Source organism: Lagenorhynchus albirostris, chromosome 2, assembly GCF_949774975.1.
Source record: "Lagenorhynchus albirostris chromosome 2, mLagAlb1.1, whole genome shotgun sequence".
In the NCBI taxonomy this organism is placed as follows: Eukaryota; Metazoa; Chordata; class Mammalia; order Artiodactyla; family Delphinidae; genus Lagenorhynchus; species Lagenorhynchus albirostris.
Genome location: NC_083096.1, coordinates 153,674,038 through 153,690,857, shown reverse-complemented (window position 1 = coordinate 153,690,857; position 16,820 = coordinate 153,674,038). Strand labels below are relative to the sequence as shown.

At 40.4% G+C, this 16,820-nt stretch overlaps 1 protein-coding gene and 1 pseudogene across 3 annotated transcripts in view; one reads left to right on the top strand and one right to left on the bottom strand.

Moving 5' to 3' along the window:
• Window positions 1–16,820, top strand: part of SMAP2 (small ArfGAP2) — a 47,822-nt gene that overhangs the window by 23,718 nt on the left and 7,284 nt on the right. For all 3 annotated transcript variants that reach the window (XM_060140431.1, XM_060140434.1, XM_060140433.1), the window contains exons 2-6: window positions 6,243–6,376; window positions 7,625–7,710; window positions 8,682–8,760; window positions 15,135–15,221; window positions 16,265–16,346. In XM_060140431.1, the coding sequence (XP_059996414.1) occupies window positions 6,243–6,376; window positions 7,625–7,710; window positions 8,682–8,760; window positions 15,135–15,221; window positions 16,265–16,346 (468 nt within the window). The remainder of the gene's footprint in view (window positions 1–6,242; window positions 6,377–7,624; window positions 7,711–8,681; window positions 8,761–15,134; window positions 15,222–16,264; window positions 16,347–16,820) is intronic.
• On the bottom strand, window positions 12,458–15,060 carry LOC132516469 (polypeptide N-acetylgalactosaminyltransferase 1-like; annotated as a pseudogene).

The following is a 16,820-nucleotide window of genomic DNA, read 5'->3' as shown; positions in this document are numbered from 1 at the left end:
GTCCTTATTTTTAGAGGTATATACCAAAGTATATGCAGATTGCATGGTATGATATTTGGGATTTGCTTCAAAATATTCCAACGTTGGGAGTTGAGTGTGTGGGAGTATAGCTGAAGTAAGATTGGCCAGAGGTTGATAATTGATGAAGCTGCTGGTTAATTATGCTCGGCTTTTGTGTGTTTGAAATTTTCCATAACGAAATGTAAAAACCAGAAGAAAAGATGGAAGAGAGAATATAATCTGGTTTAGATTGGGGGACCAAGGAAAGGCTCCTTTGAGGAAGAAGCTTTTCAGCTGATATATAGGAGTTGACCAGGCTACAAGGGGTGGATAGTGGTTGGGGAAGGAGCTCTTTAGGCAGTGAGAGCAGCGTGTACAAAGGCCAGAAGCCCTAAGTAAAGAACATGTTGGTGTTTTGAGGAAACGAAAGAAGGCTGGCGTGATTGGAGTTGAGAAGCTGGGGAAGTAGCCATGGGCCAGATCATATAAGACCTTGGAGACCACGTTAAGGATTTTGTTCTTTAATCCAACAGTGGCAGAAGGCAGGCTTCCCTAGAAAGGTTTTAAGCAGCTGAGTGACAAGGTCACTTTTGCTTCTTTAAGAGCTCAAGCTGACTGTTTTGCAGAGAATGGTTTTGGTTTGGTGTTGGAGGAGAAGGGAATGTAAAAGCAGAGAGAGACATTAATTAGGAGGTTATCGCACTAGTCCAAGAGATCTGGTGCGTTTGGATTAGAGAAATAGTGTTGCAGATGGAGAGAGGAGATAATGATTTGAGAGATATTTGGTCTTGGTGATGGTGTAGATATGGCGATTGAAGAAGAGAGGTATAAAAAATGATGTATAGGGCTTCCCTGGTGGCGCAGTGGTTGAGAGTCTGCCTGCCGATGCAGGAGACACGGGTTCGTGCCCCAGTCCGGGAAGATCCCACATGCCGCGGAGTGGCTGGGCCCGTGAGCCATGGCCGCTGAGCCTGCGCGTCCGGAGCCTGTGCTCCGCAACGGGAGAGGCCACAACAGTGAGAGGCCCGCGTACCGCAGGAAAAAAAAAAAAAAAAAAAGAAAGAAAATGATGTATAAATTTCTGACTGCTGCGTTTGAACGGATGGAGGTGTAATTGATTAAGATGGAGAAGAATGGAGGAAGAACAGGTTTTGTGGCAAGAGATTGAGAGTTCAGTTTGGAATATGCCATTCAGAAAATTAGCACCAATTTACATTTTCACCTCTATATTTGAGACTACATGAAAAGTTTACATTTGGGGGCCTGATCTGTACAGATTTGTGTTTTGGAGAGATTATTCTGGTGGGAGTCTGTTTAGTTGTTACTCTGTGAGCTCTTTGAAATAGGGGATCTCATCTTTATTGTCTCTGCCTTTGTATTCCTGGTACCTAGCAGGCAGAGTGCTTGGCACATAGTAGGTACTCAATAAATAATATTAAAAGAATGAATGCTTAATACAACATTGTAAATTAACTATATTTCAATAAAAATTTTTAAAGAAGAGCTAACAAGAAAATCTTACGCCCATTTTAAAAAAATGAATGCTTATAGGTGAGATATGAGAAGGTCTAGGTAGAAATGGATAGATTCTGGGAAAGTTTCCAAGGTAGATTCAACAGGGCTTGGATGGAAGATGGAAGAGAATTTCTCTCCCTTCCTTGACCCTTCCTGCTGAAGAGTTTTTCAACAGCTCCAAGATGCTGGCAGGTCTAACTTATGGGTATCCATTGATTTAGCAATGTTTTTTTTTTCCCCCTTAACATTTATTTTTTGGAACTCCATAGGTTAGAGATCAACAAGTTGTAATTATTATAATAGTAGGTTCAAGCTATCTGTAACTCTAGTTCTTTTCTCTCTGCTGATTTCTCAAGCCGAGAACCCTCCTAGGCCTAGTAGCTCTGGTGATGGGGGAAGTTTCAGCAGCAAGAAAAATTTGCAGCTGGGCATCAGTAGTTAACTCGGTTATGCAGAAGCCATCCAGTAGTTGAATGTAAATTGGATTTATTTATATGCTTTCCATTTTACAAATGGAGAAATAAGCCCTGGAGAATCTTGTCAAAAGGCGTGTAACTAGTCAGTGTAAGCCCAGATTTCCCTGATACTGGGCTGGTACTTACTAGAGCTGATTGCTTGGCAGATTAGCCAGATCCATATACTTTCTTCATTTTTACTGATCCCTCATTGCAGCGTGATTATTTATTAATTTTAATATTGCTTAATGCTTCCTGAGCCTGCTTGTAGGCCCCTGATGAATATGTTCACTTAGCCATGACCTTGCTCTTATGTTGTGCTAATCACTACCAGTTTATATCGCTGTCTATCATCCTCTTTGCTTTCAAAATGGTTTGAAACATTGCCTCTCAGAGTCTCTTTCCATTTTCAACTTCAAAATGGTATCGTTTATATTTTCTCCCTGGTTGCCATGGCCAATGTGTATGGAACAATTGGATTATCTTTGCATGTATCCCATGTTTAAGTAGGCTGGCCTTGTAGCAACAGTACCAGGTACTGTGGAATCCAGGCACATCAGATGGCTGTCAGCTTCCCACCTTCCTCTGTGTGTGCAGTGGAGGCGTGTATGGACACCAGGGCAGGACGGGGGCGTATAACAGAAAAGGGGAACAGCTGGGGGTTTAAGTAGTATATTCTCAAGGAATATTTTGAGGGAGATAAAAGAAGCTGCTTAAAATTTCATGTTTTCTAGAAGACTTTGAAATTGTATCGAGGGTAAGTTTCTTTCTGCTCTTCAGTCCGTTGATTTTGATTCTGGCGTTTAAGGACTAGAACTCACATTCCTGTCTAACAAGCAGCATTCTGTGGTGTTGCATAGTGTTGGCTTATACATATGAATTCATTAACAAGCCCTTATCAGACTTCCCTGGTGGCGCAGTGGTTAAGAATCCACCTGCCAATACAGGGGACACGGGTTCGAGACCTGGTCGGGGAAGATCCCACATACCACGGAGCAACTAATCCCGTGCACCACAACTACTGAGCCTGCCCTCTAGAGCCCGCGAGCCACAACTACTGAGCCCACGTGCCACAACTACTGAAGCCCGCATGCCTAGAGCCTGTGCTCTGCAACAAAGAGAAGCCACCTCAATGAGAAGCCCGCGCACTGCAACAAAAAGTAGCCCCCGCTCACCGCAACTAGAGAAAGCCCGGGCGCAGCAACGAAGACCCAACACAGCCAAAAATAAATAAATTAATTAAAAAACAAAACAAAACATGCTCTTATCATGAAGGAGATGAATGGGAAATGGGTTCCAGAAATCTCATTCTATGCCATGTTCTTATATGTAGCTCTCTTTTATTATTACCCCTCCATATTCTCAGCACTGTGAGGTGAATATTACTGTGCACATTTTGTAGATGAGGAAACTGGGGTTTAGGAAGCTTAAGTATCTCTCTGAAGGTCACACAGCTAATCATTGATGAAGCTGACCTTCGAAATGTAAGTTTTTTTCTGGCTGCAAAGATTATGCTTTTAACAACAACACCGTTTTCCCATATTTTCAGCCATGTAAGTATCTCTCCTGTGTTTTCCCTTTCTCCAATTTCAGAATCCTTTACGGAGCGTGCAGTTATTGATTAATAAATCTAGTGGCTTAAAACTAAAGGAGGCTGAGTGTCTGAGATAGAACTGTCCGTATTTCACTGGGGGAAGGTTGTAAGAGGGATGTGGGAGGGGGAGCAGAGAAGGCTTCCTCTGACCTTTCATGACCTTTCATTGCCTATGTTTCTGTACTGAGGCCTTGTTAGTGGCTCCAGAATATCAGGGTTTCGTCTTGTATTCCTCCAAGGCAAAGAGACGGTAAATACTCTGGAACGGGATCTGGAGAAATTCCACAGTTGGGACAGGAGCTTAGATGTTTGGGAATCACCTTCTCCAGACTTAGGGTCAGGAAGCAAATAGCATAACATTCCACAGGTAACTTTTTACTTTTTTCATTTTATTTTTGGCTGCGTTGGGTCTTTGTTGCTGAGCACGGGCTTTCTGTAGTTACAGTGAACAGGGGCTACTCTTCATTGCGGTGCGCGGGCTTCTCACTGCAGTGGCTTCTCTTGTTGTGGAGCATGGGCTCTAGGCGTGTGGCCTTCAGTAGTTGTGGCTCGCGGGCTCTAGAGCGCAGGCTCAGTAGTTGTGGCACACGGGCTTAGTTGCTTCCCGGACCAGGGATCGAACCCATGTCACCTGCATTGGCAGGCAGATTCTTAACCACTGCACCACCAGGGAAGTCCCACAGCTACCTTTTAATTAGTGTTTTTGGCTTCTGATTTTGTTAGCAAACAAATATAATGTAACTATCTTATGAGTTCTAGAATCTCGAGCAAAGGGAAAATGGTAAAGAAACATGAAATATTAACTTTTGGTCCCATTTTAAATCCTGTATAATTTAGATTTTATCTGAGTTCCTTTATGAAAACTGTAACCCAAAATAGACATACAGCACGCTAAGGAACCTCATTCACATCTATTTAGGTTTTCTGTTTTGTGTTTATGTTAACTCCCACTGGAAGAAGTGTGTGGATCATTTGTGTGTTTATTGGCTACATAGCAGATCTACTGTGCAAATCTGGGGATTTGAAGGGACTGAAGGTCTTTTTAGAAGATAAATCTGAGCCTAGCAAGATTAGAGCAGTAAGAGGGTATTGGGATAAAATTTGAGGCAGAGAACACCACCTGGTGGTTATAAGGAGGACTTGAGCCTTCTGTATTTGTAGTTTTTGCCATAGTATCAGTAATATCTTTGTCCAAAAATTACATTCTTACTTATAGTAATTGCAGATTCAAATTTCTAAGAATAATTTTCTGCCATATGATTTTAGCATTCCCTTATTAAAACTGCTGCCAAAACCCTTAGACCAACCAAACTATTATCTGTGTCCAGCAGAATTGAAACCTCATGTCCTTTGTTGCTCCAAATGCAGGTCCTCTTTATCTCTGTAGAAAATCAATTAGTGTCTTTTCATCTCTTTATCAAAACCTCTAACTTTGACATCATCCTTCTTTATGTGGTAAATTTCTGCTTAGTGGAATGATGGCAGAGGAAATATTAGTGATTTTTCAGCAGGTGTTTGGCAGGCGTCATATAAAAGTAAGTCAGTTTTATCCTGTATAAAAATTATGAAGAAGAGTTTGAAAATTTCCCAGAGTGATTATTAGGGTGAGCAAAGTTGGCAGGGGATGGGAGATTATGTAACAGAATTTTACTGAAATACATATCTGAGATTTCTTTTTTATTGCTATAAGTGTCTTTATTATTTGACAATTGTGAATCTAAATAATTCTGTAGTTGGGTAAAGTAGGGACATCAGCCCGAGGGGAAAGGATCCTAGTAAGTGAATCTGGATGCATATTTTATAGGCCTGGTTGGGAGGGGAAGATAAACAAAGTTTTAAATTTCAGGCTGAGCCTTGAGCTGGCATGGCATGTCTGTATCTTTTTTCCTGGTAGGAAAACTGAATCCAGGTCTCACTACCATTGAAATGTTTCTTGAGGGAGGGCTGTTCGTGTAAGATACTAAATAGAATGTGACATGACTTCCCATTGTTCTCCTGGGATTTTTAAAAACCATGAGTAACAGTATTATAATATTTGCATTTCAACACTTATATTATCAGATACTGTAAAAAGCTGCTCCCTAGTCAAATGCCCACACATTATATAATCCCATTTATATAAATGTCCAGAATTGGCAGATCTACAGAGACAGAAAGTAGATTTGTGGTTGCCTGGGTCTGGGGTGGGGGGAAGTTGGGAGGAAATGGGGACTGCTTGCTAATGGGGTTGAGATTTCTTTTTGGGGTGTACACCATCACCAGAATTAGATAGTGGTGATGGTGTACCACTGTCTGAGAATACTAAAAACCACTGTGTTGTACACTTAAAAAAAATTTAAACTTAAAGAAAGCTGATTCTTGGAGGAATGAACAAAATCAATTTTTTAAAGAAAGGTGATTATGGGAATTCCCTGGCAGTCCAGTGGGTAGGACTCAGCACTTTCACTGCCAGGGCCTAGGTTCAATCCCTGGTTGGGGAACTAAGATCCTGCAAGCTTCACAGCACAGCCAAAAAAATAAAAATAAAATCTAAAAAAAAGTTTTTTAAAGATGATTGTGGTAACAGTTCTCTCACTTATGTTCTAGCAGAAATGTTGTCTGATAACCTAAATATTCCACTTTGGGTCTTGAATGTTGTTTTAATTGGTACTTTATTGCCCTGTTCCTGACCTTCACAGGACCACGATGGGCCTCCTGGAACATTGGTGTGTTCATCTGCATTCGATGTGCTGGAATCCACAGGAATCTCGGGGTGCACATATCCAGGGTAAAATCAGTTAACCTCGACCAGTGGACTCAGGAACAGATCCAGGTATTTACACAGCCCAAGAGTGAGTCAACTGCTCCCATATTTCCATGTAAAAGTAGTTCCGGATGAATTTCAGTCAAACTGGGCATAAAGGTGAAGGTAAAGGAAAGTTTAGTTGTTAAACACTTATGTCACATTTAACATTTTTAATCTTTGTATTTAAGACACAGGTTATTCTACTTATATTTTGCTTCCTTCAAAGCACTAATAGTCTATGGACTAGGACCCCATGGATCCGTGAAGGTATAAAGGGGGATCTTTGGATTATTTTCTAAGGGCCTTGGCATTTGCAGATCTAACATTTATAGTTTTAGATACTCACTTAAAAGAAGAAAACCCTCCAACACATAGACTTATAATAGTGTTTTATTGCAGAAATGCATATATGAATCTTGCTTGCTGTTAGGTTGGTGGGCTGGGCATGAGACGCTTAAGTTAGTGAGTCCAGCCTGGCCCAAGAGCTGCACCTCGATGTGGCTTCATTGTTCTATATTCTCTTCCTGCATTGAAACTTGTTAACGTAATTTTTAAAAAAAATTTTTTTTCCTTTGTTTGGGGGGAAAGAAGCTCCAAACAAAACGAGTTGCTAAAGTTGGTGTTAGAAATAAGAGGTTATTCCTAACAGAAAATGGCTTTAGAAGTTACTTTAGATTATTTTTATGGATTCACTAAAGGACTAAAAGGTTAGTTATATTTTCCAGTTACACTTTACTGTATCTTATGAAGGAAATTACATGCCATGGAGGTATTTGGGAATTTGAAGATTTTTTAAAATCTTGGAATTTCTCTCTCACAAGTGTTAAGGAGTCTTTCAAAAGCCTAATGAGAAGCACATTTATTGGTACTACAACGGAATAGGTTAATTACTGCTATAAACTCAGAATTGTAGTTGTTCCTGATTATTGCCTGCCTGATTAGGCACTGATTATTGCCTGCCAAGTAGACATTTTGATTGGCAGCTATGTCTTGGACTTTCACATGGGATCTTGAATTATTATTGAATTAAATGTATCCTGTCAGACAAGTCTTTCAATAAAAGGAGGAGGGGTGGCAGGAAAGACAGCTGTGAAAGTAAATGGTTGGGAGTAGAGCAGAGAGAATCATGGATTGGAAACCAGAAGACAGGTTTAAATCTCAGTTCTCCCACTCCCTAGGTTGGTTCTTCAATTGTAAAATGGTACAATTGGGTGAGAAGTTTTTCAATTCTTTCCTGATGTGACATTCCTTGTTTCCACATCTTTTTTATTGCAGTGCATGCAAGAGATGGGGAATGGAAAGGCAAACCGACTTTATGAAGCCTACCTACCTGAGACCTTTCGGCGACCTCAAATAGACCCGTATCTTTTCTGGAGCAACTCAGAAGGCTGAGTGGTTTTTTTGGTGTTTTGGGAGAGTCACACAAGACTCAGAACCCATGATCTGACTGGGCCATATTTATATGTGGATTAGTCGAAGTCTGGCTTTTCCTCTCTCCAGCAACCGAGACACACAGGAAGTCCACATATACTGTCTAATGTCAGAATGGTGGTGTCACATGGGGAAGACTGTTCAGGAATTAAGACTGCAGTGGTTCACTGTGAATTCTTCCATAAAGTGACATCTCTAATAATTTTTGGATCTCTGAAACCATTGTTTGATAAAAAGAATATTTATTGTGCTATGTTGAGTTAGCAAAACTACCATTCATTTTTAACACCTTTTTATGTCCTAGCTCAAAGAATTAACTGTTGTTGACCAGTTAATCCATAACTTTCTTCCCCCATCCCCTCAAAAGGAGATAGCACCCAGCTCACAAAACCAAACCCCCTGAACGCAGTGCTTCTCAAAATGTGGTTTGTAGACCATCTTGTTAGAGTTTGCTTTTGGTGGGTGCAGGTGGAACCTGTTAAATGCAGATTTGGGGCCCTGCAGAGGATCCACTGATCAGAATCTGGCAGTGGGGCACAAGAGGTTATAAGGGGCACTCGGGTGCCTTTGTTTAAGACTTGTTAAAATAGATAACTGACTGCTTTACCTGTATTCTAGAACAGCCACAGGCTCCACTGATGTCAGAATGAAGATTGATCCCATTTTCTGCTATCATTGCTCTGAAGGAAAATCCTAGGAAATGGTGATTCCCTGCAGTAACCACGAAGGAGGCATTTAAAGGTTTTGGTCAGGGAAACCCCACATGAAGAGACAGGAGCCATATGGGGAAACCAGGCAGGAGGGAGAGAGGAGAACAATGTTCCATGAGATACAAATTGACCTTTTATAGTCATTCCATGAGAAAGATTTGTTTGATTTATCCTTAATAAGCTTTTTGCAGAGCTGTCGAGGGATTTATTCGAGATAAATATGAGAAGAAGAAATACATGGACCGAAGTCTGGACATCAATGCCTTTAGGGTTGGTTGTAAATCTTTCAAGTTTTGTTCATAATAAGTAATTTGCTTATTAATCAGCCCAGGTGGGAATTTGAAGAACAGCTACCAAAATACTCTAAGTCCATAAAGAAAAAAAAAAGCCAGCTATAGAATCAAGACCATGAGGTATCATGGAGCAAACTTTTGCCGCAGGGATGGACCAACCACCAGTGAATTCTTTACCATGATTTGGATTTAGGTGTTAGTGATTCCCAGTTCCAAATTCTTCAAATGGACATGTTGGGCATACTAGACCAAACAGAATAATATGTGTGCGTATGTATATACACGTGTGTCTGTGTGTGTGTGTGTGTCTGTGTGTGTGTGTGTGTGTGTGTGTGCGTGCATTTTTTTGCTGTAAATGCCGTCAACAAAATTAGGTGTAATTAAAGCACCAGAGTTTCCTTCAGTTTGACCAGCATATTATTTCCAGTGTGTCGACAGACTGCCAATGGGACCCTTGTTCTTGAGAGGGGGTTTTAGGAGACTCCCAGTTGCCAAGTACACTTTTCATCCTAGGCGTGTAGTTAGAATCTGAAATACAGTGTATGATAACTGGACAAGTATAACATACGGGAGGAAATACAACACGGTTTCTGGAAGAAGAAAATATGCCTGACTAATGACAACTAGAGTGGAACCAATCAGTATGACTATTTAGACCTTCAAAAAGCCTTTGACAAGACTCTATAGTAAATTTGCCTTGGAATAATTAACTGTTTCTCTAACCAAGGAAGTATGGAGAATATGGGATTCTCCAGTTCTAGCCAAGGACCTATCTAGCTATCCTCTATCTTCTATCTGTTATTTTTTTTAATGGAAGATGTACTAGCCAGTGAAATCATTAAGTTTACACAGGGCTCTAAGCCCTTCCAGGTAATTTAAAGTCAAGCTACTTGGAATCAGCTCCAGACTGATCTTTTGAGCTTGTGTGAAAAGGGACACTAACTGGGAGGTGAATTTCAATGTAGGCAAGTGCAGGGTAATACGTGTAGTTAGGTAAAGATAATTCCTTCTCAACTTTGTATGAAGGACTCTTACCTCACAGTCATCCAGAAAAGGGACCTGGAAGTTATTGTAACTGTCCCAAGAAAGAATTAACCCAGTGCACAGCTATGGCTTGGATGGCATCATCAAAAAGAGTTTGAAACCAAAGCACAAACGTTTCCTTTCACTTGTAGAAAACTATGGTCTGTTTCCTTAGCTCTATTCATTGTACCAGACCATATGAAATCAGACAAGGTCAGAAAAAGGTATCTGAGATAATTCAGAAGGTGGGAGAAGAGGAAAGAGTAGCTATATGGAGATAGATAGTGTTCATTCGTAATTAGGTTGCTGGTGTACCGTACCCATGAAAGCAGCCTGTTTTACTCACTGAATGTTTTCATTTAGGAAGGAAATATTTCCTATGTGCCAAAGAGCTATTTCAAACTTTTTTATTTGATGTACTTAGATTTTTAAAAAATACTCTTGCAAAGATTTATATGCCAAGAATTAATATTTGCTAAGTGAAGGCATTTATTATCAAATCTAAAAGAAACTGGCTTTGTTAATTAAAGGGTATTCTTTTTAAATGGACAGATAAGACATTTTTAACTTCAAGAAATAGTGTTCTGTATTAAAGCATTACACTATGCATGAAACAGACATAGCTGCATGTGTTCTTCATGATTATAATACCACTTTATAGATAATATGAAAGTTAAAGTGGAAAATCCATGCCTACTCTTATCTTTACTAATGATTATCGTTTTGGTGTGTTCCCCCATTTTCTCCTACTTTTTGGAGGCGTAATTATAATACAGTTATATAGAATGTCTCCTGCTTTCACTCGACTTAACAGATCATTTTTTTTGTAACGTTACTTGTTAATTTTCACAACTTGTAATTGTTGAATCTTATTCAGTGAGTAACTAGATCACAGTTTATTTTACTATTCTCCCCTGTGGCATAAAGGTTAAGTTTTTCTTCAGCATATAAAATTCTGGGATGAAGTTCTTGGTGTATATAACCTTTTCCATGTTTTGGATTATTTTCTTAAGATACATTACAAAATACCGTATTATCTAGGGTAAAGGGTTTCAGTATTTGTCTCTTTGTACTTTTACCAATATACTTTCTAGAAGTTGTGCTATTTTATACTGTCTTCTCAGCATTGGGTAAGAGTGGTAGTTTTACTCAATCCCTACCAATATTAGATATTATCATTAAGATTTTTCTCCCTCAAAAAGTGCTTTTTTTTTTTTTTTTTGGCTATGCCTTGCAGCTTGAGGGATCTTAGCTCCCCAACCAGGGATTGAACATGGGCCCTCAGCAATGTTAAGCACAGAGTTCTAACCACTGGACCTCCAGGGAATTCCCCCCAAAATGAATTTTAAATTTCACTTTTCGATCATTAGCAGGGCTGACCATTTTTCATGTGTATGCTATACTTCCTTTTGTTTTTAGTCAAATTTTATTTTTTAAAAAAGCAGCGGATCAACATTACAATTCAAGAACCTAATGTAAATATGCACTTGACAATGAAGCACATCTGAGTATGGAGTGAAAAAAGTTTTCCAAAAAACCATCAAATGTATCATCTCCAAATACCCAAATAATAAATCACTTCTACAGGCCTTTTGTTGAGTGGAATCATAAACAAAGAACAGAAGATTTATTGCTGCGAAAAATCTGTAGTACAGTAGTATGAATCTTGGGTATTAAGCATAATCAGTTGAATCAAGTTAGGAAGTTGAAAATCTAATAAGAAATTTGTGTGTATGAGAGAAGGTCTATAAGCCAGTTGACCCAAGAGCAACTGAGATATCAAACTTGTTCAGTGAGACCAGACGTTATTTTAAATCTCCATATTTTGAAGGCAATTAAAAATTACAATTCCAACAGCCCACAAACTAAATTTAAAAAACTGTAGAAAGCATTAAAACTATGTTCAAAGAGCCACTTTTTCAGCTCAATTTCAGCACCCCAAGGGAAAAGAAAAGCATCCATGACTATCACAGGTGAAAACAGAATGAATGTCATCGGAATCAGTTATTTTTCCCCACTGAGGTATAAAATCTATATAGAAATTTGATACTATAACAAATTGTACTTCTCATAGTTCTGTTTTAATTTCCTTTAAACCCTGTTTAATACAGTTTTTTTAATTGTTATAAAAATGTTTTCATGATTCTGAATCTGGTTCCAGTTCTTTTTCATTTTTTTATATCAATATTTAATACACTGGCTACCAGTTCTAATCAGAAAAAAAATCTTGGACATCTCTTCATTATAACAGCATATTCAGCAGAAATTACTGATGTGCAAGCAAACCATAAAAGGTACAGCTCTCTGGAAATCACATTGCGTAGATTGTTTCAGTCTGAATATTCTTTACAATGATTCTTGATGGAAGACTCTTCCAATCTTGTAAACATCAGTGTGCACAGTCTTGCTACTACGTAGTTTCATGTCCTTGGACAGGAGGGCCGGTTCACAGCTAGTGAAAGCGAGAGCAGTCTAAGTTTTAATGGCTGATAAACCCTACATCCTACAGGAGGAAAGCACTTTTCCTTTTTTGCTACTTAAGAATGTGGCAGAAATGGGTGCTGAGGTAGCCCCGTCAATCCTTATTGTTTTCTTTCTTTGTAAATTTGGTCTCAGAATTCTGGAAGGGTGACATTTCGAAGAAGCCACTGCTAGGACTGGCTTCCATTGCAGTCTCTAATGCTGGGCACCTGGCTGTCCTCTTCTGTGGCTTTATCTAGGCACTGATTACTGTTCACACGCTGCAGGGTTAATTTCACCAGGTCATACTCCCAAAGTTGGTTGCCTTTTAGGTGGTAGCATTTGAGCATTGTGACTGGGCCATTAAGTTTGGAGACACCCAAGCAAAGGTCATCTGTTCTAATTTCTTTGTTGGCAGTGTAAGAGAAAACCTGATTACCTCCCATACCATGACAGTTAAAAATTCCAACTTTTTCATTCTCTTTTCTAGCCATGTTATCCAGACACTGATTTGTTTCCACATTTCGTATCTCTCCCAAAGAGAAATAGTGATGTGGAATCTGAGAATCTGCATAAATATTCTCTAGGTACCAAAAGAAAGGTCTGCATTGGGGTTTGCGTCTTAGACCAAGTCTTGGTGCTATATCTCCATAATCTACCTTTGTAACACCTGGATAAATTATATAGAAGAAATGCTTGAATTCATCCATACACACTTCTGCAAGTCATCTGTTATTTTTATTGATAATCTGCCCTGTGCCTCCTGGAAACGTGTAGGGTGCAGCTTTCTGAAACACATGTCCAACATGTGAGCAAGTAACAATCTCCAAAGTTCCTCCACACTGCCAAATCCTAAAGGAAATTTCTAGGTTTTCTCCTCCCCAAATATCCATTCCAGCATCATATGTTCCAATTTCCTGAAAGTAATCTCTGTCTATTGAAAAAAGGCCTCCTGCCATTGTAGGTGTTCTCACAGGAAGAATTCCATCACCTTTCCTTCTGTCCATTTCTCTTTGGGGAACAGGATACCAGCGAAAATTAAGCTTCCAGTTGAATCCGCCATAGGTCATGTCAGAACCCGCCTTGTACTCAAAAGTATCATCACTGATCACATCAATGATAGGATAGTCCACTGTCTTCCTGTCATGTTTGATCCTGGCTAAGAGAGGCTCCAGCCACCCCACTGTACACTCACAGTGAGCATCTTAAAAGGTGATCACTTGGCCTTTAGACACTGCAGCTCCTTTTAACCTAGCTCTGATCAATCCAGAGCATGGCTTCATTCGAATGACATGAACTGGTAATTTAATTTTTTCACATAACTCTCTAGAGGTCTTTTCAAAAAGTCTCTTTCACTGGCCTCATCTACTAGAACAATTTCATCTCGCATGTGTCTTGGTGAGCGATTAATGACACTATGGACAGTTCGCAGAAGTGTGCTCCAAGCCTCATTGTGGGAAACAATCACCACACTTGTTGTGATAATATTCCTTGTATTCAGGAATATTATCTGGATCCACCTTTGTTTTACACCCTTCTAACCTAACATCTGGTAAAGATCTGTTGAGTGCAGTCATCTCACTTGCCGTTAAATTGAACTGATAGATTTTAAACATGTCTTTCATCTTTTCTTGACCCTCTTTAGTAGGAATGACGACTGGTTTCCCTATTTCTCCAGGACTTTCATGAGGCTTTTGTACTGGCTCTAGAACATCCCCAGCAGGAAGTCCTCTCTCTATTTTTCATCACAGTTGTTGCATTCACTGAAGTAACGCAGCAGGAACATATCCAAGAGCACCCAAATCAAGGAGGTGGCTAGCACCACCTTGCAACACGCAGATTTTCTCACGGCACTTTAAGTCAAATGCAAAATTTTAAAATATATATAAATACACAAAAATCATGAAAATTATTCCAATCCAGTTTCATCAGAAATCACGTTCATAACCTTGGTACGCGCGCGGCGGCGGCGGCGGCGGCGGGCGCTCCTCGGCGCCGGCCCGGGAGGTCGCGGCGCGGTCCCGTGGGCCGCAGCGCGGGCGCTGTTTGTCGGGCTGCCGTCTGCCGCTTCGCCTCCTCGACCACTGCCTGCGGCTCGCCCGACGCGAGCCCCGCCTCCGCCGCCTTTACTTCCTTTTATATGCCTGTGTTCTTGTTTACTTTGTGGCTCTGTTATGCATTGAGATTTGATGATAAAAATGTGACCAGTAACGGTATAATCTGTGAAAGTATTATGAAACTGCCTCTGAAAGTAACAAAAACTGAGAAAGACTTTCTAATATTCTGGTTTTGATGTGCTTTTTGGTTTTATACAGATGATGCATTCAGGACACCCTAAAAGGGATACTTGAATCCTTTTACTCATTTTTGCCTTATTTTCTTGGTTTTTGTTTTTCTAATCTTTAAGCTTGGTTTATTTTCTTATTTTTAAAAAAGGAGATGAAGTGGGAGAAAACTTCTGATGGAAGTTAGAAAATCACAAAGGCTGTATGCCGAGTAAGATGAACAGTATTCACCCCTGTGACAAGTTGAGCAAGTTAAACTAGGGTCAAAAGGGGGCAGCAAAACCGGTGAAATGGTTTAACCCCTGTAGATAACCCCATCTGCACACTAGCGGTCATAAGTGTGTTAGACAGAACAAGGAGGGAGGTGCTTAAGAAATTTGAAAGATGCCTCTTGCAGTCTTGAGGCCAGGGTGGAAGAGGCTAACGCTCATGCCCCACACCAAGAAACCCCGAGTTTGTCAGACTCCTACATCAGATTCAGTAGGGATATTTGTGTCCTTTTGGGCCATTTGAGGTTATAATTTGTTGAACTGTTAGTCACCATGGGGCCTGTTCTTTGTCTTGTTTTGTTAAATCATCATAGAAAGAAAAAGATGACAAGTGGAAAAGAGGGAGCGAACCAGCTCCGGAGAAAAAAATGGAACCTGTTGTTTTTGAGAAAGTTAAAATGGTAAGTGGGGAAGTATGTGCACTGTGTGGACGGCCTTGTTCACATGGCGTGTTCACATGTGGAGGGGACAGGTGGGGTGGTGTTGATAGCATATCGCACCGTTGCACCTGGGGCTAAAGGGGGGCCACGTTTGGGTTAGATCACCCGCTGACATTTCTGCTGCTTTCTCATTGCCTTGTTGCTGCCTGATCTGCTCTGTAACACTTCTTTTGGGGTCCAGATGGGAGCTTAGGAAATGCATCTGTCCCATCTGAGCAAGAGGCACGTTTCATGGCAGAATGCCAAGGCTCTGTGACACCTTCTGAGCAGAGGCTACATTAGTCCTTCTCTCCTTAGACCTTCTTTACCTCGTTTTCCTGTTGTGGTTAAGGACAGTCCAGAAGCCAGGCTATCCTCATCCATTTTAAACCATCCCTTCTTGTATTCTTTCTCTGTCATATGGAAGTAGACACCTTTCTTTTCCCACAGGACATATTGTGGCAGTGTTAGTAGATGCTCCACTATAGGAGTTTAGATTCTTGGGAAAGAGGACTTTTTACTATTTGCTTAAGGAAGAGTCTTTTATCATCATTCTGAATTGCACTGTCTGCAGAACACATTCCTTAGTGATACTGGCAGAGTGAATTAGGTAACCTTTAACTGAGCTCCTTTTCGGTATTAAAGGTTTTCTAATCACTGGGAGATGTGCTGGCTCTTGTACCGTCGGACACCTGCCTTTATTCTTGGCTTTTCCTGGGACCAGAAACTGCTGCTCCTGTTGGATACCCTGATCTGTGGTTGTCTTGGTTTCAGAAAGGTCTGTCTCTTCAGAAAGCCAAATAAGCACAGATGACAGCTTTGTTTTTCACTTCAGCTTTGATTTCTGCACTGTGCCTCCTGACTTGATTTTTTCACACGATACTTCCTGAGTTGTGTTTCTTTGGTAACTCTCTTTGAATAACAGCAACCATGCCACAAGAATCCCTGTGGCTTTACAGTAGAGAGGAGAATAGAAGGTTCAAAAACACCTGCTTATTTTTTTCTGTAACGTATTTTCACCTTAGCCACAGAAAAAAGAAGATCTACAGCTACCTCGGAAATGTTCCCCGAAATCCACAGCACCTGTCATGGATTTGTTGGGCCTTGGTAAGAGTTAGACTTTTCCACTCCCATAATCATACAAATTTTGATGAATTCTCTGTGATCCTGGGAAGATAGGTAGAGATGGGACTCTTCAGTTGGTGGCTTCGTCACTAAGATTGTTCCCTCGTGTTCTTCCTGTTGTTTTACATCTGAGCAGTTGTTCTAAGAGGTGTTTCATTTTTCACTGTACTGTGAAAAATGTACAGTGATAGAGTAGTGGTTAAGTACAGTAGTGGTGGAGCATGGCCTTTGAAGCCAAAGTCCCAACTCTGCCACTTACTATCTATGTGACCTTGGGTAGCTTACTCAACCTCTAAACATTACTTTCCTAACCTATGTAGTAAGGATGATACGAGTCTACTTCAAAGATGATGTTGGAAGGGTTAAAAGAGATGATGCCTCTAAAACTCTTAGCTCCTTGCCCAGCACAAACTAAGCATTCATTAAACGTTAGCAAGTTTCACTAAACCAGCACCT